Consider the following 26,311-nt stretch of genomic DNA (forward strand, 5'->3'; position numbering starts at 1 on the left):
TTTTTTTTTTTTTTTTTTTTTTTTTTGGCAGGCTCCCTGAGGTACCCAAAGTGTACAGCAGTCTGAACAACAAGGTAAATTTGCTAAAGGAATTGCTGGGGAGGAATTTGGGCAGCACATTAAAAAAAAAAAAAGAAAATAAAAAAAATTAAAAATGAGACCGGGGTGGAGAGATTGGAATTTTGACATTTTTGAGGGGCTCTCTTAAAAAAAAAAAAAATAGAAAAAAAAAATTAAAAATGAGACCGGGGTGGAGAGATTGGAATTTTGACATTTTTGAGGGGCTCTCTTAAAAAAAAAAAAAATAGAAAAAAAAAATTAAAAATGAGACCGGGGTGGAGAGATTGGAATTTTGACATTTTTGAGGGGCTCTCTTAAAAAAAAAAAAAATAGAAAAAAAAAATTAAAAATGAGACCGGGGTGGAGAGATTGGAATTTTGACATTTTTGAGGGGCTCTCTTAAAAAAGAAAAATAAAATTAAAAATGGGACGAGGGTGGAGATTGGAATTTTTACATTTTTGAGGGGAGGAAATCTCAGCTCTTGCATTTTGTGCTCTGACCTTTTGGGCATTAAAAAAAAAAAAAAAATTAAAAATGGGACGAGGGTGGAGAGATTAATTTTTTTTTTCTTTTTAATGCCCTTAACGTCACAACACAAAGCCCAAGAGTTGAGCACTCTCCTCCCCTCAAAAATTAAAAAATTCAAAGTGGAGAGATTTTTGAATTGTTCCATTTTTTGACGGCAGCACCGCTCAACTCTCGCATTTCTTGCGCTGCGACGTCCCGTAAAAATAAAAAAGAAAAAATTCAAAATGCTAAAAATTGAACGGGCAACTTTGATTTTTAACAAGCTGGTTTTTTTTCATGATTTTTTTTCATTTTTATTTTATTCTATTTTATTTTTTTTTTTTTTGTTTTCCCTGAGCTGGAGAAGCTGCTGGCAGAGATCCTGCAGTGCCTGCAGTGTCACTGCCCGGGCTCGTGTGACTCGGTGCTGCTGCAGCAGCTGAGCCCCGTGCTGAGCGTGGCCTTCCAGCACAGGAGCCGCCACATCCGCCACCAATGTGCCCAACTCTGGAACTGCACCTTCGCCAGAGCCTCCTCCCTCACCTACCCCCAGCACCTCCAGTAAGAAACGATTATTACTAGTATTATTATTATTATTATTATTATTGTTATTATTATTATTGACATCTTCACAAGTTACGTCGTGCCATCTGATTCCTTGTGCAAGCTCACAATGATTGTGAGCTGCTGCTCTTCCTCTGCACCTTTCCTCCTCTTATAAATCTGATTTTTTTTTTTTTTCTTTTTTCTTTTGTTGTTGAACCCTGAGCAACTCCAGGAAGAAACACATTTTTATTATTTACATCTTCACAAGTTGTGTTGTGCCATCTGATTCCTTGTGCAAGTCTTGGGATCTTTTTATTGTGAGCTGCTGATCTTTCTCTGCACCTTTCCTACTCCCATAAATCTGAAATTCTTTTTTTTGTTGTTGAACCTTGAGGAAGTCAAGTAAGAAACTCATTTTTATTATTTACATCTTCACAAGCTGTGTTGTGCCATCTGATTCCTTGTGCAAGCTGAGAGATCTGCTGCTCCTTCTCTGCACCTTTCCTCCTCTTATAAATCTGATTTTTTTTTTCTTTTTTCTTTTGTTGTTGAACCCTGAGCAACTCCAGTAAGAAACATTTCTTTATTATTATTATTATTGACATCTTCACAAGTTGTGTTGTAGCATCTGATTCTTTGTGCAAGCCTTGGGATCTTTTTATTGTGAGCTGCTGCTCCCTCTGTGCACCTTTCCTCCTCCCATAAATCTGAAATTCTTTTGTTGTTGAACCCTGATCAACTCCAGTAAGAAACATTTCTTTATTATTATTCTTATTTACATCTTCACAATTGTGTTGTGCCATTTGATTCCTTGTGCAAGCCTTGGGATCTTTTTATTCTGAGCTGCTGCTCCTTCTCTGCACCTTTCCTCCTCCCATAAATCTGAAATTCTTTTTTTTTTCTTTTGTTGTTGAGCAGGTCTGTGTTAAGCCAAGCCAAAAAGAAAATCCCTCTGCTGCTGCCTGGTTTTGAAACCATTGAGATGTCTGAGGAGTGCAGTGGCCCCTTCTCTGACATGGTAAATATTTTGTTGGGATTTCATGGGAATTATTCAGCAGGGAGTGAAAGGTCAGTTGGGATTTTTAATCTGACTGACCTGCAGTGGTTTCATGTTTAGGATGATAAACTCTGCTGGGTTAGCACTGTCAAAAGACTCAGCTGGTTCTTCCACTTCCTGCATTGTAAATTTTGGGTTCTAGGAATTTATTTGAAATAATTCATTTTTAAATTGTCCTCTACATAATTTAGAGGAGTGGGAGGTGAGTGTGGAATGGTTTTATCCTAGAAATTACCACGGGGTGGGTTTGTGAGCTGGGAGTTTCTTCCCACAGTGCATTCAGTGTGGTTTTGTCTGAATAGATGGAAAATTCCCAGCTGGATGCAAAAATCAGTGGAATGGAGGTGAAGGTGGGACAGAAACGAGATTCAATATTGGCACAGACGAGTGAATCAAAAAATGATGGCAAAGACAAATCCAGCAACGTGCAAGGAACCCCTGCCAAGGTAAAGTGTTCCCAGAGAGGTGTCCTGGAATCAAATCCAGCACCTTCAGGACAAAATCAGGAATTTTGGCAATGCTGAAATATTTTCCTTTCCAGCTTAGGCTACCCAGCAGAGTCTGATTTGATATTCCTGTCAGAATTCTCTGGGTGTGAGGGTGGTAAAAAAAAACCCCTCAGTCCTCCCTCTGGCTGGAGGTTGTGACAGATTTGGGTTTTGGTGGGTTTTGGATTTGGCAGATCCCTCCCAAGGAGGGAATTGTGTCCCTCAGGAATTCCTGATTTTCAGTTCCTCTCTTGTTCCTAACCCAGGATTTGGCATTTTTATCTTTCTGCAGTTAAAACTAGAATTTTCATCTCCTAAGACAACAAGTGAGACGCTTCTGGAAGAGGAGAAATCTGTTGATTTTGTGTTTATTCCTCCAGAAACAAAACCAAGAATATTGACAGAGCATCAGAAAGAAGTGCTTAGGTCAAAGAGGTCTGTGATTTTTATTTTTAAACTTAATGTGAAATGTCATTCCTTGAGCTTGACTTCACTTCAGTTCCTGTTTCTCACACCACCACGGGTGATTGAGCCTTGTTCTTAAATACAAGTTATTAAGTTTAAAGTTAAGAGAGTTCTTTGTTTTGCTCTTTTCAAGCAACCAAATTATTCTTGCAGTTGCACTTCCTCTTCTGATTCAATGCACTCTCTCTAGTCTGTGTGGAGTTGGGAAATTTGGAGTTTAGATTTTTACTTCGTGACTCACTTGCGGTGTGAAATAAAAAATGTCTTTTTTCATAAATCATGGAAATGAAATGATTGGGTAAAACAATCTGAGGAAAGGATTTCTTGAGTCAGCAGCATGTCAGGAATTAGGATATTCCCAAGACTCATCTTAATTGCAAAAGAATCTTTGGAATGAATCTCTTTTTAATGTGAGGAAACAACACTGGAGTGCTTAGGCAGCAAGAGCAGAGTAAGCAGGACTCGTGTGCAGGAACTCCTCTGGGTTGTGGTGGATTCTTTGCAGAGTGGGATCCCAATCACAGCTTTTATTCCCCAAAAATAAAGATGTAATGCAGCTAAAAATCATGGCCTTGAAATAAGGAGATAATAAATTCCAGAGAAGAGTCTGACCCCATTCCTGGTGTTGTTCCAGAGTTGATATTCCTGCCATGTACAACAACTTGGATGCATCCCAGGACACCACCTCATTTTCCCAGTACACCCAGAGCCAGGAAGATTCTTTGTAAGTAAAAGTGCTCATTAAAGTTGTGCTCATTAGAGGTTTCTCTCTTGGCAGCAGCACTGATTTCAGTAATTCTCTTTTAGGGAAGTACCACCTTCAGTGGAAAATGCCAAAGCAGACACTGCAAACCAGCCTCAGGTAATTTCCCATTGTCTGATGGTGATTAAAATTGAGTTTCTGCCATAACATGAGAGCTTTTGGGGTTTGTTTTCCATTCTCAGCACCAAGTGAGAGAAAATTTAACACCACTGCAGTGTTGTATTCTGCTTTGTATTCTTTATTCCTGACAGGCCCAGCCATTGGGTATTTGAATTCAGAATGGGAGGTTTTATGTGAGCAGTGTGTGATCACTCATGTGCCTGTGCTGTACAATATTTTATTGGGGTAAAGATTGTAAATCCTGAATTCCTTTTTGGGGAGGAATTCCTGAACAGCTGCTGTGCTAACTGTAGTGCCAATCAGACCAGGTAAAATACAGCAAAACCTCAAACATCTTTGGAGTTCTTTGGTTTGGAATTAAATGGTTTTAAAACAAATTAAGTGTAGTTTATAGCTACCAATAGATAATAAATAATTTGGAGAAAGGATGATTAGGAAAACCTTGGAAGGGTGATTAGAAAAATCTTGTGAGTCTGTTGTTTTCTATTGCACCAGAAATGTAGTTTACTATTATATTATATTCACAAGACAAGCACAACCATTTCATTTGATTCCTAGGACAAATATTTTGCTGTTGATATTTTTGGGACAGGAGGAAAAGGCAGGGAGTGAAGGATGTCAGTCAGAGGAGAGCCCAGCCTGCAGCAGCGAGGGAGAGGCCAAAAATGAGACAGCTGAGATGATCCCAGAGGAAACATCCATTGGAGAGGGATTGGAGACAAATTCTATGGAAGCAGCTTCCCAGGAAGCCTCAGCAGAGAAGGAGGACACCTCGAATGTCACCAGCAGCTCGGCCTCCAGTGACATCATCTCTGGCACCCCCCAGCCCGTGAGCCGGCGCCAGTCCTTCATCACCCTGGAGAAATTCGGGGCTGCAGAGAGCAGAGCCTTCAGCCCAGCCCCACTGAGCTCCGTGTCAGGGCAGCCTGGGAGTGCTCCTGGGGCAGCCACGCAGGAAAACACCAGTGGCAGCAAAGGCAGTGCTAAAGCAGAGAAATCTGGAGAGGAAAATAAAAACATTCCTGCCATGCGCAGGGTGACACGGCGGCAGAGCAGGATGGAGCTCCAGGGCAGTAAATCCGAGCTCCAGGGCAATAAATCCGAGCTCCAGGGCAATAAATCCGAGCTCCAGGGCAATAAATCCGAACTCCAGGGCAGGTCAGAGGAGTCCCTGGCCTCTGAGAGCCTGGAAGGCAGTGCTGAGCTGGGCTCTGCAGTGGAGGATTTGAAGAACGTCCTGCTGAGCCAGTCGCAGGCTCTGCTCTCCACGGAGGCAGACATCCAGAAAGTCGAGGATGCAATCGCAGAAATGGAAAACACTCAAGAGCTGGACATGGACTCGAAAGAAAACACCCCCCCAGACAGCACCAGCTGCTCTGAGCAGGCCCCAGGGGATGACAGCCAGGTGCCACCAGTGTCCCCTCACCAAAAACAGCTCCGACGTTCCTCCAGGAGACGCTCCGAGACTCTGGAGAGCTCCTCGGCCAGCCAGGAGAAGGAGGAGGGGCTCCAAAAGAGAGACAGGAGGAAAGAGGAGGAGAAAGCTGGGCAGAAGAAGCTGTCCCAGGGAAAAGGTGACGGATCCCAAAAGCAGAAAGGAATTCCTGGGAAAACAACAGAAAGCACAAAAGAGAGCAGCCAAGCTGAGAGAGTGGCAGAGGACTGGAGCTCCAAGGACTCTGCTGCCTGCAGGAGCCTGGATGAGGAGGGGAGCAGAGGTGGCAGGAGGGCAGAGGATCCCCCCAGGGCGGAGGGGGAGGCTCAGGGCAGCCTCAGCACTGCAGGGCAGAAGGTGGAACGCCCACGCTACCACACCAGGAGATCCTCCCAAGGTTTGCTGTCCAGCATAGAAAACTCTGAGGCTGACAGCTCTGAGGGCAAGGAGGAGAGCACAAAGAAGAGAAAAGCCATAAAAGTGAGGAGCAGAAGCAATTCTCTTGAAGGGAAATTGAAAGAAGGACAAACAGGGAGCCAGAGCCTTGAGGGATCTCCCCAGGGAAATGAAGCTAAGAGTGCAGTGGAGGAAAATAAAGGAGATCCTGAGGTGAGCACAGGTGCTGCAGTGCCAGCTGAAGCAGGTGGCCTGGAAAACCAGGATATTGCTGCAGCTGCTGGAGAGGCTGTGGGGTCTGACAGCTCTGAGAATGCAGGTGCTCTGCAGGACACCAGCGTGGAGCCAAACAAGGCTGATGCATCCATGGAGTCACTCAGCAGCCCTTGTCTGCCTGAGCACGATGGGAGAGCAGCAGAGGAGAACAAACAGGAGGAGAAGGAAACCAGCCCAGGGGACTCTGCAGCAGCAGCAGCAAATTCTTCAGGTGCTGAGCCCTCCTCTTTGCAAAGCCATGAGTGTCAGAGCAAGAGAAGCAAAAGGGTGAAAAAAATCAAGAGCTGTGATTGCTGCTTTAAAAAGCCAAAGCAGCAGGTGACTGAATCAAAGTTCACTGAGTCAAAGAAGGAGAAAGCTCCTGAGCTGGAGGAGCCTGAGACCACCCCAGCTCACGCTCCTGGGAATGTTTCTGGTCACTCAGATCTGGAGGAGAGCTTGGCCCTGGCTCCATGTGCAGCGAGCACTCCACTGCACCCTCCCAAAGAACCCGGCAGCTGCAGCTTGGAAAGCCAGGAAAGGGCTCTGGAAAACCTGGAGGGAAGCAGTGTGGTGGTGGTGGAGGAGGAGAATGCTGAGAATGCAGAGGGTTCAGCAGCTGAAACCACCGAGTCCATGGAGGAAATAAAGGAACCTGCAGAGCAGAAGGAGCAAACAGAACAGGTTCTGCCTGAGAGTGTTCCTGGAGAGCCCAGGGAGAGCTGCCTGGACTCGGGGGACACAGGGGAAGAACCAGCAGCTGCAGAAAAGGAAGAAATAAATGAAAATGGACAACTGGAAGAGGTGCCTGAGGAACTGAGTGTTGACAGCAAACCTGAGGAAAAAGAGGTGAAGGAGCTCGAAGGAAATCAAGAGGATGAAGGAGAAGCTGAGAACTCAACTGGAGAAACTTGTGTTGTTCCAGATCAAGAGATAAAGGATGAAGTGATGGAAACTGAAATAAAAGTGTGTGAAAACGTGGCCTTGGCAGACACGAGTGTGGATTCCCCTCTGAAGGTGGAAGGGGGTCCCCAAGTGCAGGTGGCTGAAAGCCCCACCAGCCTCCAGGCCCGCTGCACCTGGTCCCCCTCAGCCTCGCCCTCCACCAGCATCCTGAAGAGAGGGGTCAAAAGGAGCCAGGAGGATGATTCCCTGTCACCTGCCAACAAGGTATGCCACGGGAATTGTGGGGTTCTCTGCACACCTGGGATGAGGAGCTGTCATCGTTCCTGCTGGGTTGAATTAGTGGTTTGCATTGTGATTTATCTCACAGCAAAGGTGAGGTTTGGGGTTGGAATTTCTGACAGATCTGCGTTGTGAGGGGTTTTATTTTGGAGCAGAGCACCAGAGTCTGTTGTGCTGCCTGGATCACTGCAAACCCAGGAGCAGCACCCTCAGGGTTGTACATTGAGATTCCTTTGGGAATCCTCACGGCCTGTCCTTGGCTGAAACATTCCCTGTGTCGTTCAAGAACTTCAGTGATTCCAAACTGAATTTTTTTTTTTTGTCTGCTCAGACTGACTTCACCAAGCTGTGCTGGGTTGAATTCCAACTCTAAAACCTCCTTCTCTCCTCCTCAGATCCGTCGAGTGTCTTTTGCAAATCCCATTTTTCAGGAGGGCCTGGCAGATGACATCGACAGGAGGAGCCCTGTCATCAGATCCCATTCCTCACCCTCTTCCAGAAGTCTTAAAATCCTCTCTAACATGCAGGTCAGGGTAAATCCTGTTACAATATTCTGTGTCCCCCCCAAGTATTTGTGTATTTATTGTGAAAAGCATGAGTTTGGTGCATGTTTGTAGTCACTTACACACAGTTGTAAGATCAGAAGTGTAAGAAACAAAACTCCTTTAGCATGACTTATTCTGTTACTCTGAACTCAAGTGAACTCTGAGGTTTCAGGGGCTAAAAATCTCACTATTACCTGAATTCCTGCTGTTAACTGAATTCCTACCATTAACTGAATTCCTACCACCCTGAGATATTTTTTTCCTCTTTTTCTATCCAGCACATTACCACTCCAACCAAAGGATTTCTGTCCCCAGGATCTCGTACCCTTAAATTTAAGAGCTCAAAGAAGTGCTTAGTAAGAAGTGCTTTGGTTCATGTTTCTCTTCTATTTATTTATTTTTTTTTTCCTGTATTCAGTGTGTGACAGTTAATTTAATGCTTTTCCCTGTGTTATCCCAGATCACAGAAATGGCCAAGGAATCTCTGCCATGCCTTACAGAATTTGTGTATCCTGCCTTGGCTGGCTGCAAAGCCCCCGTGGATGTCATCTTACCTCACATCACATCCAACATCTGGTCAGTGGCTTCCTGCTTTTGAAGGTGACATTTCAGTAGAAACTGAGTTTTTACTGAACCTACAAAACCGGAATTTTAGCCAGAATTCTTTAAAAAGGTTGGGGTTGGTTGGGTGAGGAAGAGACTTGACTCTTTTGGAATTCTTCAAGTTTGGATGATTGAAAAGCTCCCCAGGGATGGGAAGTTTGTGCATGAGTTGGATTGATGATGCTGTGGGTCCCTCCCAGCTCAGGATCTTCCCTGATTCTGTACCAAGAACTCATTTTCCCTCCCCTGCTGCAGTGCCAGGGGCCTGGGGCAGCTCATCCGAGCCAAGAACATCAAGACCGTGGGAGACCTGAGCACTCTGACAGCTCTGGAGATCAAAACTCTGCCCATCCGCTCCCCCAAAGTCTCCAATGTCAAAAGAGCTCTGAAAGGATACCATGAGCAACAGGTAAAGCTGCATTTTAGCACCCAGGGAGTCAATATTGATCTCATTTACTGCAGGAGGAATTATCTGGTTTTACATCGTTAAAAACATTCAAAACCTCATCCCTCCCTGCCCCACTACCATGAATTCAAGATACAGCTGACTTGGTTAAACTATTATTATTATTAGTGATTGGATTTATTATGAGGCTAAAATATATCTCACTGTGCAAATTTTATTTTTTTTTTTTTTATTCAATCTGAAAATGTTTTCTCTCCCCCCAAAAAATGCCCAGGTAAAATCTCGAGTGATGGAGGAAAGCTCAGTGCTTGAAGATGCAGAAAAACCTGGGAATGATGTGGAGGAGAAACCTCTTTGTGGAGATGAGGAAAAACTTGCAGCAGGTACCTGCTGGTGGCTTTTTGCTTTGGAATTGGAGGGTTCTGCTGTCTTCAGTCTCTCCTGGTGGGAACAACTCATCTTTTTGTTTTTCTTTTGGGTTTAATTTTATTCTCCCAATCCTGATCAAACCCTGCAAAACTCACCCTGAGGAAGGGCAGGGTGGAGTGCTTTTGTTGGGAACGTTTCCTATGGAACGTAAATGAAAATTTTCGTATATATAAATTCTTAATTATTAAACTCCATAGATAAAATATATATATATGTGAACTATAAATACTTTATATCTGCTCGGAGATGTGATTTTGTACAAAACCAGCTGGAATTCTGCCTGGATTTTGCTGCATTGTGTCCCTTTCTCCTTTCAGACCTGGTGGACACAGGCACCCCGAGCAGCGAGCAGCCCCCAGTGGATCTCCTGGGGCAGATCCAGGCTCTGGCTGCCCAGCTGAGCTCAGAAGATCTCCATGGCTATTCTGGCAGGCAGCTCTTTGAGATGCAGGAGAAGCTGGCAGGGATGGCCTCGTGTATCCTGAGGACCCTGCAGGCTCGCTGGCACTCCCCTCCCCACGAGGGCCCCGAGTAGCTGCAGCTCCCTCGGGACGACTCTGCTACAACAACACTTGTCCCCACATTGTTTTCCTTACTGCTCACTTACTCCTTACATCTGCATTTTGTGCTATAGGATGTTTTTTAACATTTCCATGAATTTACTTTCTTTTTTTTTTTTTTTTCCTTTTTTAATTTTTGTTTTTGTTTTTTTTTCCCTCTAATTTGTGGGACTGTTTCCTCCCTGGCAGAGGTGTTTCTATGGGATTGCTATGCATCTTCCTTTCAGGCAGTGAAACTAAACCTGACAAAGCTGTGCAATAGCAAAGACTGTGAAAAACCAAACCAAGAGAGTAATTAAATTATTTTTTCAAATCCAAAGTGTTCTTACTGCTGCAAACTCTTGCTGTGGGGTGAGAGCTGCAGCTGCCAGCTCTGCTCCCCTCCTACCCCAGCTGCTTCTGGCAGCACGTGTGAGGTAAACTGGGCTTTATTCCTTCCAGCAGGAGCCTGGGATTTGTACTGGATCTATTTTTCCATGTATTTTTCTACAACTCAAGATAAGGAGTGCTGAGGAAAATGTGCTTGTATGGGAGAAAGACTCTGCAAAGCCCCCCAGGCTTTGCCCCATGGCCTTTGCTGGCAGCAGTTCTCCTTGTGGGAAGAATTTTTGTTGTTTTTTTTTTTTTTCCATGGGGAAATGGATGAGTTGGACAAGAGCTCTTTGTATATTGTGTACAGACTCACAGCAGATGTTGGGTAATAATTTATGGAGTTTTAATTGCATGGACTGCATTGCTGCTGCTTGGGGACCTTCAGCCAGAATTCCCAGGTTTTTCCTCAGGAATTCTGATCTGTATATATTGGACTGTAGCTGTCCAGATGGATGTTTATTGGAAGGAACTGCTGCAGGTGGTTTTAGAACTTTTTACATGGGCAAATAAAAGAGCAAATAGTTCCCAGACTTGGTTGTGGCCTCGTGGTTTGGTGGTTTCTGGGGTTCTTCTCTTCAGCTCCCCCTCAAATCTGGATTCCCGAGGCTGGGAGGGGCCTTGGAATGTCACCAGTGCAGGTCCTCAAAACTCTGAGCATGTTTTGTCCTGTTTGTGTCTCATGGAGAAAAGGGGCAGGACAGACAGCCTGGAGCTACAAGAGGATCTGAGGCTTTTCTTGCTTTTCTGAGAAATTATTTTGGTTCCACATCTGCCTCCTTAGGAGAGTTCAGCTTTACCCTGGCCAGGTGAGGATGTTCCTGACATGTGGAGAGGGATTTTTATTCCCTCCTTTCCTGTGGAGTGGCTGCTACCAGGTGCTGCAGTAGATGAAGCAAAAAAAATGATGTTCAAGTGTGAAATAAGCCCAGATCTGGGTCCTTCCCTTCCTCAGCAGTTTCTGGGATGAATTCCCTTTCCCAACACCACAGAATCCATCCATACTGCAGAAACCTCAGCTTTATTCATCACTAATTTACAAGAAATCACAGCTTTTGCCCCCAGAACAGTTGCAGGACATATTCATGAGAGCTCAGCAAGCAGGAGAAGAGGAGGTGGTTGCTTTTCCCTCCCCAAATAAATTGGTTTGAAATACAAAGCTTAAATGGAAAAGGGAAGTAAAGAGATTCAAACATTTTTAGAACAGCCCAGAAAAATTCTCTGTGTGGGAGAATGTATCAGGTAATGTCTTGTTAGTCTTTAGTAATGGAATTTTGGAGATGAAATGTTTGAAATTCCAATTTGGGAGTGTCTGCCATTGGGAGAAAGGCAAGATGTGAAAATTCCAGGTGTGTTTTGCTTAGAGGTGAAAAATTCCAGATGTGTTTTGATCTGCAGTTATTTCTTTTGTGGCTGAAGGGACCAGGAGGTGCTGGGAGAAATGTCCCAACCCTCGAGGGACATGTCCCATCCTCCGGGGGACGTGTCCCAGCCCTCGAGGGTTGTGTCCCATCCCCCGGGAGAGGTGTCCCAGAGCTGGGAGAGGTGTCCCAGCCCTCGAGGGTCGTGTCCCATCCCCCGGGGGACCTGTCCCATCCCCGGGGCTCACACGGCCTCCACGTAGTTGGCGGGCAGCATGCCGGTCTTGCCGGTTCTCTGCACGGTGCCGTACATCCAGCCCTCGTCGATGGCCTGCACGTTGACAATGGTGTCCCCGTCCTTGAAGGACACCTCGTCAGCATCCGCCGCCGTGTAATCGTACATGGCCCGGAAGGTCTTCTGCAGGGACACAAAGGGACACGGTCACACCCTGACACAGCTCAGAAACATCATCTGCAGGGACACAGGGACACAGTCACACCCTGACACAGCTCTGAACATCTTCTGCAGGGACACAAAGGAGTGGTCAAAGCCTTGCAGGAGACAGGAGGGACACACCCTGACGTGGCTCAGAATGTTTCTGCAGGGACAGAAGCGACACAGAGGGACATAGTCATGGCCCAGAAAGCCCTTCTGAGGGGACACAAGGGACATGGTCACACCCTGACACAGCTCAGGGTGTTTTCTGCAGGGACACAAAGGGACACGGTCACACCCTGACACAGCTCTGAACATGTGCAGGGACACAAAGGGACACGGTCACACTCTGACATAGCTCAGGATGTTTTCTGCAGGGACACAAGGGCCATGCTCAAACCCCAGCTCCAAGTGTCCCCTTTACGTTGTTCCCTCCCAGCAGTTTTTGGTGGCAATGCCATCCCCACTATCCTTTACTCCAGAGGCAGCCTCTGAATGAGGCTTCTCCCCACTCCCAAATTATCAAGGGCTGAGTAGGAAGAAGAGCTCGTTCAGAGATTCCAAGTGCAAAGTTTCTAAGTGTTAATTCAAGATTTCCAAATGCTAATTCGAGATTTCCAAGCGCAAACTTTCCAAGTGCAAATTCAGAGTTTCTAAGTACTAATTCAAGATCTCCGAGTGTTAATTCAAGATTTCCAGGTGCTAATTCAGAATATCCAAGTGCAAACTTTCCAAGTGCCAGTTCAATATTTCCAAGTGCAAATTAAAGATTTCCAAGTGCTAATTCAGAGTATCCAAATGTAAACTTTCCAAGTGTTATTTTCCAAGTGTTAATTAAAGATTTCCAAGTGCAAATTCAAGATTTCTAAATGCCAATTCAAGATTTCCAGATCCTAATTCAAAGTTTCCAAGTACAAACTTTCCAAGTGCAAATTCACAATTTCCAAATGCCAATTCAAAGTTCCCAAGTGCCAATTCAAAGTTCCCAAATCCCAATTCACGGTTTCCAGGCACGGAATCACCTTCACCTGGTTTCATGCAGAGCTTCAGCCCCCCCCCCCCCCCCCTCCTCCCCGCACGTTAATTACCTGCCAATTAGTGTTAATTATTGATTAATTAGTGATGCCTGCGGGCCCGCGGGTGACTCACCCCAGCAGTGGAGGGCTGCGAAGGCACCGAGGACAGCGTGGTTTGCTGGGTGGCCACCGAGGACGAGCGCTGCTGCGGCAGCTCGATGGTCTTCACCTGCTTGTACCCCACTGCAGAGAGCACAGCGCGGGTATTATGGGATGGAGAGCTTTGGGGGGGTTGTTATGGGATGGGGGTTGTTATGGGATGGAGATCATTGTGGGGGGTTGTTATGGGATGTGTGGAGTTATTGTGGGATAAAGATCATTGGGGTTGTTATGGCACAGAGATCGTTGTGGGGGGCTGTTATGGGATGTGTGGGGTTGTTATAGGATGGGGGGTTATGGGATAGAGATCGTTGGGTGGGGTTGGGTGGGGTTACTATGGGATGGAGACCGTTGTGTGGGGTTGTTGTAGGATGTGTGGAGTTATTGTGGGATAGAGATCATTGTCTGGGGCTGTTATGGGATAGAGATCGTTGTGGGGGCTGTTATGGGATGTGTGGGGTTGTTATAGGATGGGAAGTTATGGGATAGAGATCGTTGTGTGGGGTTATTATGGGATAAAGATCATTGTCTAGGGTTTTTATGGGACGGGGGTTGGTATGGGGTTAGGTGGGGTTGTTATGGGATAGAGATCACTGTGTGGGGTTATTATGGGATGGAGATCGTTGTGTGGGGTTGTTATAGGATGTGTGGAGTTATTGTGGGATAAAGATCATTGTCTGGGGCTGTTATGGGATGTGTGGGGTTGTTATGGGATGGGGGGTGGGATGGGGTTAGGTGGGGTTGTTATGGGATAGAGATCACTGTGTGGGGTTATTATGGGATGGAGATTGTTGTGTGGGGTTGTTGTAGGATGTGTGGAGTTATTGTGGGATAGAGATCATTGTCTGGGGTTGTTATGGGATAGAGATCGTTGTGGGGGCTGTTATGGGATGTGTGGGGTTGTTATAGGATGGGGGGTTATGGGATAGAGATCGTTGTGTGGGGTTATTACGGGATAAAGATCATTGTCTAGGGTTTTTATGGGACGGGGGTTGGTATGGGGTTAGGTGGGGTTGTTATGGGATAGAGATCACTGTGTGGGGTTATTGTGGGATGGAGATCACTGTGTGGGGTTGTTATAGGATGTGTGGAGTTATTGTGGGATAAAGATCATTGTCTGGGGCTGTTATGGGATGTGTGGGGTTGTTATGGGATGGGGGTGGTATGGGGTTAGGTGGGGTTGTTATGGGATGGAGATCACTGTGTGGGGTTGTTATAGGATGTATGGAGTTATTATGGGATAGAGATCATTGTATGGGGTTATTATAGGATAGAGATCATTGTCTGGGGTTGTTATGGGATGGGGGTTGGGATGGGGTTAGGTGGGGTTGTTATGGGATAGAGATCACTGTGTGGGGTTGTTATGGGATGGAGATCGTTGTGGAGGGCTGTTATGGGATGTGTGGGGTTGTTATGGGATGTATGGAGTTATTATGGGATAGAGATCATTGGGGTTGTTATGGGATGGGGGTGGTATGAGGTTAGGTGGGGTTATTATGGGATGGAGATCACTGTGTGGGGTTGTTATGGGATGTGTGGAGTTATTGTGGGATAAAGATCATTGGGGTTGTTATGGGATAGAGATCGTTGTATGGGGTTGTCATAGGATGTGTGGAGTTATGGGATAGAGACCATTGTGGGGGGTGGGGGGTTATTATGGGATAGAGATCGTTGTATGGGGTTGTCATAGGATGTGTGGAGTTATGGGATAGAGACCATTGTGGGGGGTGGGGGGGTTATTATGGGATGGAGATCGTTGTGTGGGGTTGTTACAGGATAGAGATCGTTGAATGGGGTTGTTATGGGGTTGTGATGGAGCTGGTCGGGATAAAGGTCATTGTGTGGGGTTATTATGGGACACATCATTGTGTGGGGTTGCTATGGGATGGAGATCGTTGTATTGGGTTGCTATAGGATAGAGATCGTTGTGGGGGGTTATTATGGGATGGGGGTTATGGGATAGAGACCGTTGTGTGGGGTTATTATGGGGTTGTGATGGAGCTGGTCGGGATAAAGATCATTGTGTGGGGTTATTATGGGATGGTATGGGGTTATTATGGGGCTGCGATGGAGCTGGCTGAGATAAAGAGCAGGGACGTGTCCAGAGCAGTTTAAAATGCTCATTTAACTGCTGGCTGCGCACTCGCAGCACTTTGGGCCGTGTTTTCCCCGGCTCCGGGGGGAGCCCCCTGTGTGTGGGGGCTGTACCTGTGGCAGTGGCGGTGAAGAAGCCCCCGTTGCTGTAGTAGGACAGGCGCTGCTCGGTGCCCTCCGAGGGCTCGGATTTCTCATCGGCCGCGCCGCTGATGCTCAGGGCGCTGGCGGAGCGGGAATGCTCCCGGCTACGGCGCTGTGCCTGCACTGGGGACGGGACAGCGGCCACACTCAGCACCCCGGGGGGCTGAGAGAGCACCCCAGACTCGGAGAGAGCATCTTGGGGATCTCAGTCAGCACCCCGGGGATCAGAGACCACCCCAGGCTCAGAGAGAGCACCCTGGGGCTCAGAGTGCACCCTGGGGATCTCAGTCAACACCCTGGGGCTCTTAGAGACACCAACCCTGGGGCTCAGAGACACCAACCCTGGGGCTCTCAGTCCCCAACCCCAGGGATCTCAGAGTCACCAACCGCAGAGCTGAGACCTCACAGAACCCAGCCCTGCTAAACTCAACTTTTTCACGATCCCAGTGTAGTTCTATAGTTCCACAGTGGGATTTCTCAGTGGTTTTTTTTAAGTATTCCATGCTGAAGTCCTGCTCTTCGATATTCACAGTATTTTAGCCTTTCTCCAGCCTCTTTCCTCTTCATCTTGGCTGCTTCCAAAAATTTTATTCTAATTATCCTGTAATTTTCTTCCTGACACAGCACTGAACCATCCCCACGACTTTCTAGCATCCAGGTATTTTTCCTCTCAGACAGGAGTTATAAAAGAGATCACTGAGAACAGCCTGTTCAGTAATTCCAGAAGGAAGCACAGGTTGTATCACAGCAACTGTGGATCATATAAACAATTCTCCTCCTGCTGCCTCTGTTGGATCATTTTATGATTTTATGATTAATAATGTATTTTTTGAACAATAGTTACACTGTGAGGAACAGATACAGCAGCTATTTCTCCTGTGTCCCTTGGGGTGTCTCAGCTCTGTTTAGCACCCAGACCACTCCCCTGCAGGATCTAAATCCCATTTTTCCCCTGGGACACACCTGAGATCAGGTGCAGGCTCCGGGATTGGATGTTGTCCTCGGCGGGGTCGTAGTCGAAGACAGAGCCGGGGTTGGTTCTCCACACCCGGAGCCCTGCAGGGAAAATGGAATTTCCTGAGGAGAGGCCGAGCAGCACAGGAGCTGTGCCCTCCCCAGCCCTGGACACGGCTGGGAGTAAGCTGGGATAGTGGGAAGTGTCCTGCTGATGGCAGGGTGGGACTGGAGGAGCTTTAATGTCCCTCCACCCCAAACCAGTCAGGAATTGTTTGAAAAATCACCTTTATTTTATAAATTAGTGCTTCTCAATTCTGCAGCGCAAATTTGGCTTTTTTACAAGCAATCTAGAGCAAGGTATTTCTCTACTAGATAGAGATGAAATTCAGAACAGAAGAAAGAACCATCAATGCAGTGTGGCATTCTCAAGGTGGGGACAGCAGCTCACAGGTGATTTACACCTCGGGGGAGAGAATATTTCCAACAAGGACTTGGATGAGAGCATCTCCAGGTGATGATGAATTGGAATTGATGTGGCTGAGCTTAAATTTAACCCCCTCCTGTACCAGCTGTGCCCAGCTGTGCTGACCTGTGAGGTTCTCCTGGTCCTGGTCCACACGTTTCCTCTCCATCTGCACCACCCTCCTCTGGATGCCCCTGTAGCTGATGTCACTGAAGTCCTGCGTGTTCTTCTTCACGCGCTCCGTGATGGGGTCGGTCACCACGGGCGTGAAGCTCCCTTTGCTCTTCTCGAAGTCCTCGTGGTACTTCACCTGCAATTCCAAAGGATTGTCATTCCTGCTTCCCTCGGGGCCATTCCCAGCACGGAGAACTCCTGAACTTTGCCTTTCCCCATCCTGAGAGAGAGCCCCAATCCCAAACTCGCTTCAGCATTAAAGACTTGAGCAACCCAACCTGGCAGGACACGGGTAGGACACGCTGCCAGGCTGGGTAATGTTTGTATTTAACTCCTCTCGCAGGGGAAGGACAGCTCTGGGAATGCTCTTACAGTGGAGATGTGTTTCTGGGTCTCCCTCACACGCCGCATCTCCGGGGTGTCCAGCACGTAGGCGGCTTTTCCTTGCACCTGCTTGCGGAAACTGTCGGAGTAAAGAACCTGCCAGGGGACGAGGGGACAGCAATTACCTCTGGGGCACCAGGCTGCCAAAGAAAGGCCTGGAGAAAGGCCAGTCTCCGATTTTTTTTATATTTTTTTTAAGTGTGATTTTTGCTGAAGAAGCGTAATTTTATACACCACGGAGTATTTGAAATTTAACTTTTAAAAACCCCCAAGCGAACCCAACTCGTCACAGAAAAACAAAGTTTTAAAGGATTCCCTGTGGTTCCTGTTGTAAGAGCTGAAATGAGGGATGTGGGACTCCAGACTGGCTCTTTAAATTCTGTTTATTGTATCCAGAGGATCCAGCAATTTATTTATTATTTCAAATGCTGTTTGTTGTATCCAGAGGATCCAGCAATTTATTTATTATTTGAAATGTTGTTTGTTGTATCCAGAGGATACAGCAATTTTTTTTTTTAAATGCTGTTTGTTGTATCCAGAGGATTCAGCAATTTATTTATTATTTGAAATTATGTTTGTTGTATCCAGAGGGTTCAGGAATTTATTAACTGAAATGATGTTTGTTGTATCCAGAGGATCCAGCATTGTATTTATTAATTGAAATGCTGTTTGTTGTATCCAGAGGATCCAGCAATTTATTTATTATTTCAAATGCTGTTTGTTGCATCCAGAGGATACAATATTATTAATTTATTAATATCCAGAGGATTCAGCAATTTATTTATTATTTAAATGCTGTTTGTTGTACCCAGAGGATTCAGCCATTCCCGGCTCCGGGGTGACAGAGCCCAGCCCACAGGTGTCAGCCACACCTGTAGGATCATCTGAACCCCTCCAGTTGTGCTTACAATGCATCCCAGACTTTTCTTTTAATCCATAACAACCAATCCACGCCTTTCCTCTCACCTCCAGCCTGTCCTAACTGCTGACATTTCCATATTCACGGTGCTGTTCTCCAGTCACTAACAGCCCTGTGGGACACTTTAAGCCTCAAAGTTGTTGTTTTTTTCAGTTTTCTCGCAGTGGAAAATTCTGAGATCTTTTCTCTACTTCCAGCATTGGAATTCTCGTTTGCCTGTGGAATCTTTTCTCTTGGTACAAACATTTTGTGGTTTTGGTGGGTTTATCCTTTGCTCTGAGCCATGCAAACCCTTCCAGCTCCCACCCTGGCACAGCCTTGGGCTCCTTGGTTACCCAGGAAAACTGGCTCAGCAATTCTTGTCTCCTGCATCAAAACTTGCTTTCATTTCTATTTCTTCTCCAGATCCTACATCCAAAGATCTCTCTGCTATACACAGCTGTGAGACCTTCCTGTGCATCTTTCACCTCCCAACACCCGTCTGAGTGAGGATTTCGGGGGTGAAATGTGTTTTTTCCCGTGCTCCACCCACCGAGCTGATGTTCTCCTGGTTGCGTTTGGCTCTCTCCATCTCCGGGGTGAGCGGGGTGGGAGTTCCCTTGGCCATGTGCTCCTTGTACAGCACCTGCAGGGCACAGACACAGCTCAGGCTGCAGGAATTCCAGAGGAATTTTCCTGGGAGTGGGGTTAATGTTCAAACAAACCCAGCCCTGCAAAGTGGAGAAGATCTGGGGAAACAAAGCAGCTGGAACGTTATTGGCATAAGGTAAAAAACAAAACAAACAAAAACCATTAAAAAATCAAAGGGAAAACAGGCAAAAATAAGGAAAACAGGGGAAATAAGGCAGAATTAGGTGGAGTTTGGCTGAGGATGGTTATTTTTGACACAAGGTGCTTGGCAGTACCGAGCTGATTTGTTCCTGGTTCCGCTTGACTCTCTCCATCTCCGGGGTGACCGGGCTGGGAGTGGCCTTCCCTAAACCTTCCCTGTATGCAACCTACAGACCACAAAGGAACTCAGTCACCAGGGCAGAACCCCACAACGAGCAGGTTACTGGGTTTTACACTCAACACCAGCCGTTAGCAAAGGGGAGGTAAAAAGGAAAAAAAAAATAAATTCGTATTAACAAGTTAAACCACCAAAAAAAAAAAAAAAATCCTTTAAGATCACAGTACTCGAGAGTGACTTGTAAAGGTAAAAATGAGAGGGTTAATTAAACCAGGCAGAGTGAGGTTATTCACAAGGGCTCTGTGCCATCCTGTGGTGTTAAGCACTGCACTTTTAGGAGGTTTGGGAAGGTTTTTCCCGGGGGGAAATACCGAGCTAATGTGCTCCTGGGTGCGTTTGACTCGCTCCATTTCTGGGGTCACGGCCGTGGGGGTCGCCTGCCCCACGTTCTCTTTGTACAACACCTGCAGGGGACACAACAGCGAGCCGGGCTCTTCAGCTGCCCCAAAACACCAATTTGGATCTCAATTATTACTTTGTTACAGCATTTGAAAACCCCAAACGTTTAGTGCTGCCAGGAGGGGTGAGGAACACGGAGAGGAAAAATGGGATTTGGGATTAAGGAAAGGATTTGGGGTTAAGGGCTCTATCCAGGGGAGAGCTCCAGAGGCTCAGGAAGAGCCTCTGGCTCTAAAAATCTCTTTAAGAAATGCTTCATCTGCTTTTTTTAATCTATATTTGAAGAAATTCCTGAATTTTTTGGGAGGGAGGCGGGAGTTTTGTTGTCACGCTGCCCCAGATAATGATAATTATGATAATAATGATAATGATGTCAAGGCTGGGTGTTTTTCCCTGAAGTCAAATCCAATGAAAGGTGAAACACCAAACACAGAGAGAAACCCGGATATCCCTAGAAAAGCTGGGCTAGTGGGAGATAATGAAATGAACTCCATGTCCCTTCCAACCCAAACATTCCCTGATTCCCACCAAGGGATCCAAACCCTTGAGATGCTCTGGATAGAACCCACAAATTCACAAACCGAGTTGTAAAAAAAAAAAAAAGCCTAAAATTCTAGATCACATCGTTAACACCGAAGTCATTTGGGTTTAGAAGGAGCAATTAATGTGCAGGAAAGAAAGAAATAAATCTGTTTTTAAATTAAAACCAGCTCTGAGTGGGAGTTAGGTGTTACTCGATTAAGTTGAAGCACAAAGGAAAGCAGAAATTGCTGGGCAGGTACCGAGCTAATGATCTCTTGATTGCGTTTGACTCTCTCCATCTCGGGGGTGATGGGGGTCGGGGTCACCTTCCCCACATTTTCCTTGTACAAAACCTACAGGGTACAAAGGGAGTATCCAAAAGTCATTGAAAAAGAAAAGAAAAACGATTTTTTTTTTTAAAAAAAAAAAACAACCAAAAAAGCAGAGCGGACAAACGGAGTTAGGGCTGGGGCACAGGAGGAGCAATCGGAGCTTTGCCATTAATTTGGGATGCAGGAATGGGCCCTGGCTGGAATCATCGGCGTCAAAGCACAGCTGGAGTAAGAAAGGGTTAAAAAAAAACAAAAACAAAATCAGGACAACATCCATCCCCAAAAAAGGGATTTTTTTTTTTCTAGTAAAACCCTGCCTGGGGCAGCGTTAGAGAGAAGAAATTAAAGATTTGTGCGTGAGCACGGGCGAGGCCTCGGGGCTGGGGCATTTCAGGGGTTAATAAGCACAGGTCGCTGATGCTCCAGCCGGGTTAAACACTTCACTCCGGTTTTTAAGGAACTTTTCCTGGTGGAAATACCGAGCTAATGATCTCCTGATTGCGTTTGACTCTCTCCATCTCGGGAGTGACGGGGGTGGGGGTGGCTTTCCCTATGTTTTCCTTGTACAAAACCTGCGGGATGAGAGAAAGGAGCCAGAGAAAGGCACAGTCAGCGACAGATCTCCCAGAAAATTCCTTTTTTTTTTTTTTTTTTTTTTTTGTTTTTCCCATTGGATTTAATTCCCCAGTTGGTTTTAAAGCAGGTCCTGGGCGCTGTTTTAGTAGAGGAGTGTTTTGGCAGCCTGGCTTGAAGTGCTGGTGATAAATGGGGTAAGCACTGAGTCAAAGAGCACGAATTAACTGCTTGGAAATAAACGGGGTAAGCACTGCAGAGAAAAAGGAGAGGGCTTCGAGCGGGTTTAGGATTAGATCAGGACATTAAAATCACTCTTAAAACCAACATCAACCGAACCGAGTTAACACTTCAACCCCAAAAAGCCACGGGTGAGGAGCGAGCCCTGCTCTGCAGCGTTATTTTGGGATAAATCCTTCTCCAAACGGTTAAAAAGGGAATTCGGGAGAGTTAAAAAAAAAAAAAAAAAAAAAAAAAGGTTTCAACGCTGCGTTGGTAAAAATACCGAGCTGCAAATCTCCTGGTTGCGTTTGACCCTCTCCATCTCGGGGGTGACAGCAGTGGGGGTCCCTGTCCCCACGCTCTCTTTGTACAACACCTGCACAACGAGAGATCGTCCAGACCCGTCAGCAAAACCTCGAAATCCATTAAATTCCAACATTTCCTGAGGAATCGGGAGCTTTTCAACCCCCCCCATCCCACCCCACCCCACGAGAAATCACGCCCTCCCTCTTGCGTGGTTAAAACAAAGCACGAAGAATTTCAGATTAAAAAAAAAATAATAATAATAATAATAAATAAACGCGTATCAAGGGAACAGAACGGTTAAAAATGTTTCGAATAATTCAGAATAACTGGCGGATAAATCAGAATGACGCCAACATTTGTGAATAATTGCATCAGTGAGGAAGTGGGAGGTGAGTAAGGCACGGAGGATGCGTCGGTCGATGAGAGGATTTGTGATTTTTTTTTTATTTTTTTTTTAGGGAAATGAAGGAGCAGGGTGGAGTTAGAGGGAGAACTCCACAATACCGAGCTCAGGTGCTCCTGGGTGCGTTTGAGGCGCTGCAGCTCGGGCGTGAGCGGGACCGGGGTGGCCGAGCCCGGCTGGTCCCGGTACAGAACCTGCGGGACAACAGCGGGGTCAGGGATGGGCAGAACCCGGGACACGGAGCTGGGAGAGAAATCTGGGATGGGAGGGATAAGGAAATGCTGAGAGCAACGCCTGGATGGAAAATAGGGAGGGGAAAGGTGTGAAAGCGTCGATAAAAAAATTAAAAAAAACAAAAAAAAGACCCCTTAAACAAAAAAAATAATAATAAAAAAAGAAAAATAAAAAAAAAGCAAAACCAAAAACACATACATAAAAAACTCAAAAAAACCCCAAACCCAAAACAAACGAAAAAAAAAAAACAAACCCCTAAACAAAAAAATTAAAAAAAAAACAAAAAAGAAAAATAAAAAAAAGCAAAACCAAAAACACATACATAAAAAAACAAAAAAAACCCAAACCCAAAACAAACGAAAAAAAACAAACAAAAAAAACCCTAAACAAAAAAATAAAAAAAAAAACAAAAAAGAAAAATAAAAAAAAAGCAAAACTAAAAACACATACATAAAAACAAACAAAAAAACCCAAACCCAAAACAAACGAAAAAAAAAACAAACCCCCCCAAAACAAAAAAATAAAAAACAAAAAAGAAAAATAAAAAAAAAGCAAAACCAAAAACACATACATAAAAAAACAAAAAAAACCCCAAACCCAAAACAAACGAAAAAAAAACAAAAAAAAACCCCCTAAACAAAAAAATAAAAAACAAAAAAGAAAAATAAAAAAAAGCAAAACCAAAAACACATACATAAAAAACCAAAAAAAAACCCAAACCCAAAACAAACGAAAAACAACAAACAAAAAAACCCTAAACAAAAAAATAAAAAAAAACAAAAAAGAAAAATAAAAAAAAAAGCAAAACTAAAAACACATACATAAAAAAACAAAAAAAAACCAAACCCAAAACAAACGAAAAAAAAACCAAAAAAACAAACCCTAAATAAAAAAATAAAAAACAAAAAAAGGAAAATTTAAAAAAAAAAGCAAAACCAAAAACACATACATAAAAAAACCAAAACAAACGAAAACAAAACGAAAAAAACAAAATAAAAAACCAATCCAAAACATCAAAAATCAAAACAAAAAAACCCCAAAACACAACAAAAACAAAACAAAACAAAAACCAAACAAAAAAACCCCAAAAAACCAAAATACCCATAAAACAAAAATAAACAAACAACAAAAAAAAACACAACAAAAAAACAAAACAAAAAAAACCCCCCAAAAATAAAACAAAACAAGAAAAAAACAAAAAACCAAAAATAAATAAAAAGCAAAACCAAAAACACATACAGAAAAAAAAAACCAAAACAAACGAAAAAAACAAAACAAAACAAAACAAAAAAAACAAAAAACCAACCCAAAACATAAAAAACCAAACCAAAACAAAAAACCCCAAAACACAACAAAAACAAAACAAAACAAAAAGCAAGCAAAAACACCCAAAACCCCAAAATACCCATAAAACAAAAACACACAAACAAAAAAACACAACAAAAAACAAAACAAAAAAACCCCGCAAAACAAAACAAAACAAGAAAAAACAAAAAAGCCAAAATAAAAAAAGCAAAACGAAAAACACATACAGAAAACAAAAAAAAACAAACGAAAAAAATCCAAAACATTAAAAAAACAAACCCAAAACACAACAAAAACAAAAACCAAACAAAAAAAACCGAAAAAACCAAAATACCCATAAAACAAAAACACACAAACAAAAAAAACAAAAAAAAAACACAAAAAACCAAACAAAAAACCAAAAAACAAAACAAAACAAGAAAAAAACAAAACAGCAAAAATAAAAAAAAGTAAAACATAAAACACATACAGAAAAAAACCCAAAACAAACGGAAAGAAACAAAAAAAAATACAAAAAAACCCCAATACACAACAAAAACACAACAAAAACAAATCAAAACAAAACCCCTAAAAACCAAAATACCCATAAAACAAAAACCCACAAACAAAAAACAAAAAAAACCCAAAAAAACAAAACAAACCCCCAAAAACAAAACAAAACAAGAAAAAAACAGAAAAGCAAAAATTAAAAAAAAAGCAAAACGACAAACACATACAGAAAAAAAACAAAAACAAAAAAATCCAAAACATAAAAAAAAACAAAACAAAAAAACCAAAACACAACAAAAACCAAACAAAAACCAAACAAACCCCCCCCCCCAAAATACCCATAAAACAAAAACACACAAACAAAAAACAAAAAAAACCCAAAACAAAAAACAAAACAAAAAAACCAAAAGCCAAAACAAAAAAAGAAAAAACGAAAAAAGCAAAAATAAAAAAAAGTAAAACGAAAAACACATACAGAAAAAAACCAAAACCAAAACAAACGAAAAAAACAAACAAACAAAAAAAACCCAAAAAACAAAACAAGAAAAAACCAAAAACACACAAACAAAAAACAAAAAAAACCACAACAAAAAACAAAACAAACAAAAAAAACACCAGAAAACAAAACAAGAAAAAAAGAGAAAAGCAAAAAATAAAAAAAAGCAAAACGACAAACACATACAGAAAAAAAAACAAAAACAAGAAAAAAAATCCAAAACATTAAAAAAAAACAAACAAAAAACCAAAACACAACAAAAACCAAACAAAAAAAAACCCAAAAAAGAAAATATCCATAAAACAAAAATACACAAACAAAAAAAACAAAATAAAACCACAACAAAAAACAAATAAACAAAAACCCCCCAAAACCAAAACAAAACAAGAAAAAACAAAAAAAGCCAAAATAAAAAAAAGCAAAACGAAAAACACATACAGAAAAAAACCAAAACCAAAACAAATGAAAAAAAACAGAAAAAACAAAACAAAACAAAAAAACAAACAAAAAAACCCCCAAACCCGAAATACCCATAAAACAAAGCACACACACACAAAAAAACCCAACAAAAAACAAAACAAAAAAACCCAAAAAACAAAAGAAGAAAAAAAACAAAAAAGCAAAAATTAAAAAAAAGCAAAACGAAAAACACATACAGAAAAAAAGCAAAAACAAAAAAAAGAAAAAAAAAACCAAAAAACCAATCCAAAACATAAAAAAACCCAAAAAACCCCAAACAAAAACAAAACAAAAACCAAACAAAAAAAACCCAAAAAAGAAAATACCCATAAAACAAAAATACACAAACAAAAAAACAAAATAAAACCACAACAAAAAACAAATAAACAAAAAAAACCAAAAAGAAAACAAAACAAGAAAAAAACAAAAAAGCCCAAATAAAAAAAAGCAAAACGAAAAGCACCTACAGAAAAAAACAAAACAAAACCAAAACAAACGAAAAAAACAAAAAAAAAAAAAAAAAACAATCCAAAACATCAAAAAACAAAACAAAACAAAAAACAAAAAAAGCAACAAAAAACAAAAGAAAAAAAACAAAAAACAAAACAAGAAAAAACAAAAAAGCAAAAAGCAAAAATACTTGCAGAAAAAAAAACAAAACCAAAACAAACGAAAAAAAAACAAAAAACCAAAACATCAAAAAAAAACCCAAAAAACCCCAAAACACAACAAAACCAAACCAAAACAAAAACCAAACCCTAAAAATCCCCCAAAACCAAAATACCCATAAAACAAAAATACACACACACACAAAAAAACACAACAAAAAACAAAAAAACCCCAAAAACAAAACAAGAAAAAAACAAAAAAGCAAAACGAAAAACACATACAGAAAAAAACGAAAACCAAAACAAACGAAAAAAACAAAAAAAAAAACCAAAAAAATCCAAAACATCAAAAAACAAAACAAAACAAAAAAAAACCCCAAAACACAACAAAACAAAAACCAAACAAACAAAAAAACCCAAAACCAAATAAACAAACAAACAAAAAAATCCCCCACAACAAAAAAACAAAACAAAAAAAAAACCCCAAAAAACCAACCAAACAAAAAACCCCAAAAAGACCGAAAAACAAACAAATAAAAAAAAACCAAAAAGCCCCACAAAAAATAAAAAAAACCAAAAAAATCCCCACAACAAAAAACAAAAACAAAACAAAACAAAACAAAAAGAAAACTAAGCAACCAAAAAAACCCAAAAAAA

General features: G+C 42.9%; 2 protein-coding genes across 3 annotated transcripts in view; one reads left to right on the forward strand and one right to left on the reverse strand.

Moving 5' to 3' along the window:
• RIF1 (replication timing regulatory factor 1) overlaps positions 1-10,723 on the forward strand; it is a 30,702-nt gene extending 19,979 nt beyond the window's left edge. The window contains exons 22-35 of one of the 2 annotated variants that reach the window (XM_088168412.1): positions 32-74; positions 927-1,129; positions 2,033-2,132; positions 2,474-2,617; positions 2,952-3,094; positions 3,759-3,848; positions 3,932-3,986; positions 4,600-7,263; positions 7,674-7,805; positions 8,102-8,179; positions 8,284-8,399; positions 8,682-8,835; positions 9,107-9,215; positions 9,579-10,723. In XM_088168412.1, coding sequence (XP_088024538.1) covers positions 32-74; positions 927-1,129; positions 2,033-2,132; positions 2,474-2,617; positions 2,952-3,094; positions 3,759-3,848; positions 3,932-3,986; positions 4,600-7,263; positions 7,674-7,805; positions 8,102-8,179; positions 8,284-8,399; positions 8,682-8,835; positions 9,107-9,215; positions 9,579-9,796 — 4,249 coding nt within the window. In that variant the 3' untranslated portion in view covers positions 9,797-10,723. The remainder of the gene's footprint in view (positions 1-31; positions 75-926; positions 1,130-2,032; positions 2,133-2,473; positions 2,618-2,951; positions 3,095-3,758; positions 3,849-3,931; positions 3,987-4,599; positions 7,264-7,673; positions 7,806-8,101; positions 8,180-8,283; positions 8,400-8,681; positions 8,836-9,106; positions 9,216-9,578) is intronic. The other variant, XM_088168413.1, reaches the window with a different exon arrangement.
• A 487-nt stretch (positions 10,724-11,210) lies between these two features.
• The window catches only part of NEB (nebulin), a 105,443-nt gene continuing 90,342 nt past the window's right edge, over positions 11,211-26,311 (reverse strand). The window contains exons 139-151 of the mRNA XM_088168423.1: positions 22,165-22,257; positions 21,638-21,730; positions 21,039-21,131; positions 20,488-20,580; positions 19,618-19,710; positions 19,203-19,295; positions 18,830-18,922; positions 17,367-17,474; positions 16,947-17,130; positions 16,364-16,456; positions 15,371-15,523; positions 13,137-13,246; positions 11,211-11,969 (exon numbers count right to left, since the gene is read on the reverse strand). Of these exons, the coding sequence (XP_088024549.1) occupies positions 11,796-11,969; positions 13,137-13,246; positions 15,371-15,523; positions 16,364-16,456; positions 16,947-17,130; positions 17,367-17,474; positions 18,830-18,922; positions 19,203-19,295; positions 19,618-19,710; positions 20,488-20,580; positions 21,039-21,131; positions 21,638-21,730; positions 22,165-22,257 (1,473 nt within the window). The 3' untranslated portion in view covers positions 11,211-11,795. The remainder of the gene's footprint in view (positions 11,970-13,136; positions 13,247-15,370; positions 15,524-16,363; positions 16,457-16,946; positions 17,131-17,366; positions 17,475-18,829; positions 18,923-19,202; positions 19,296-19,617; positions 19,711-20,487; positions 20,581-21,038; positions 21,132-21,637; positions 21,731-22,164; positions 22,258-26,311) is intronic.

This window comes from Sturnus vulgaris, chromosome 7 (genome assembly GCF_052056855.1).
Source record: "Sturnus vulgaris isolate bStuVul1 chromosome 7, bStuVul1.hap1, whole genome shotgun sequence".
Taxonomy (NCBI): Eukaryota; Metazoa; Chordata; class Aves; order Passeriformes; family Sturnidae; genus Sturnus; species Sturnus vulgaris.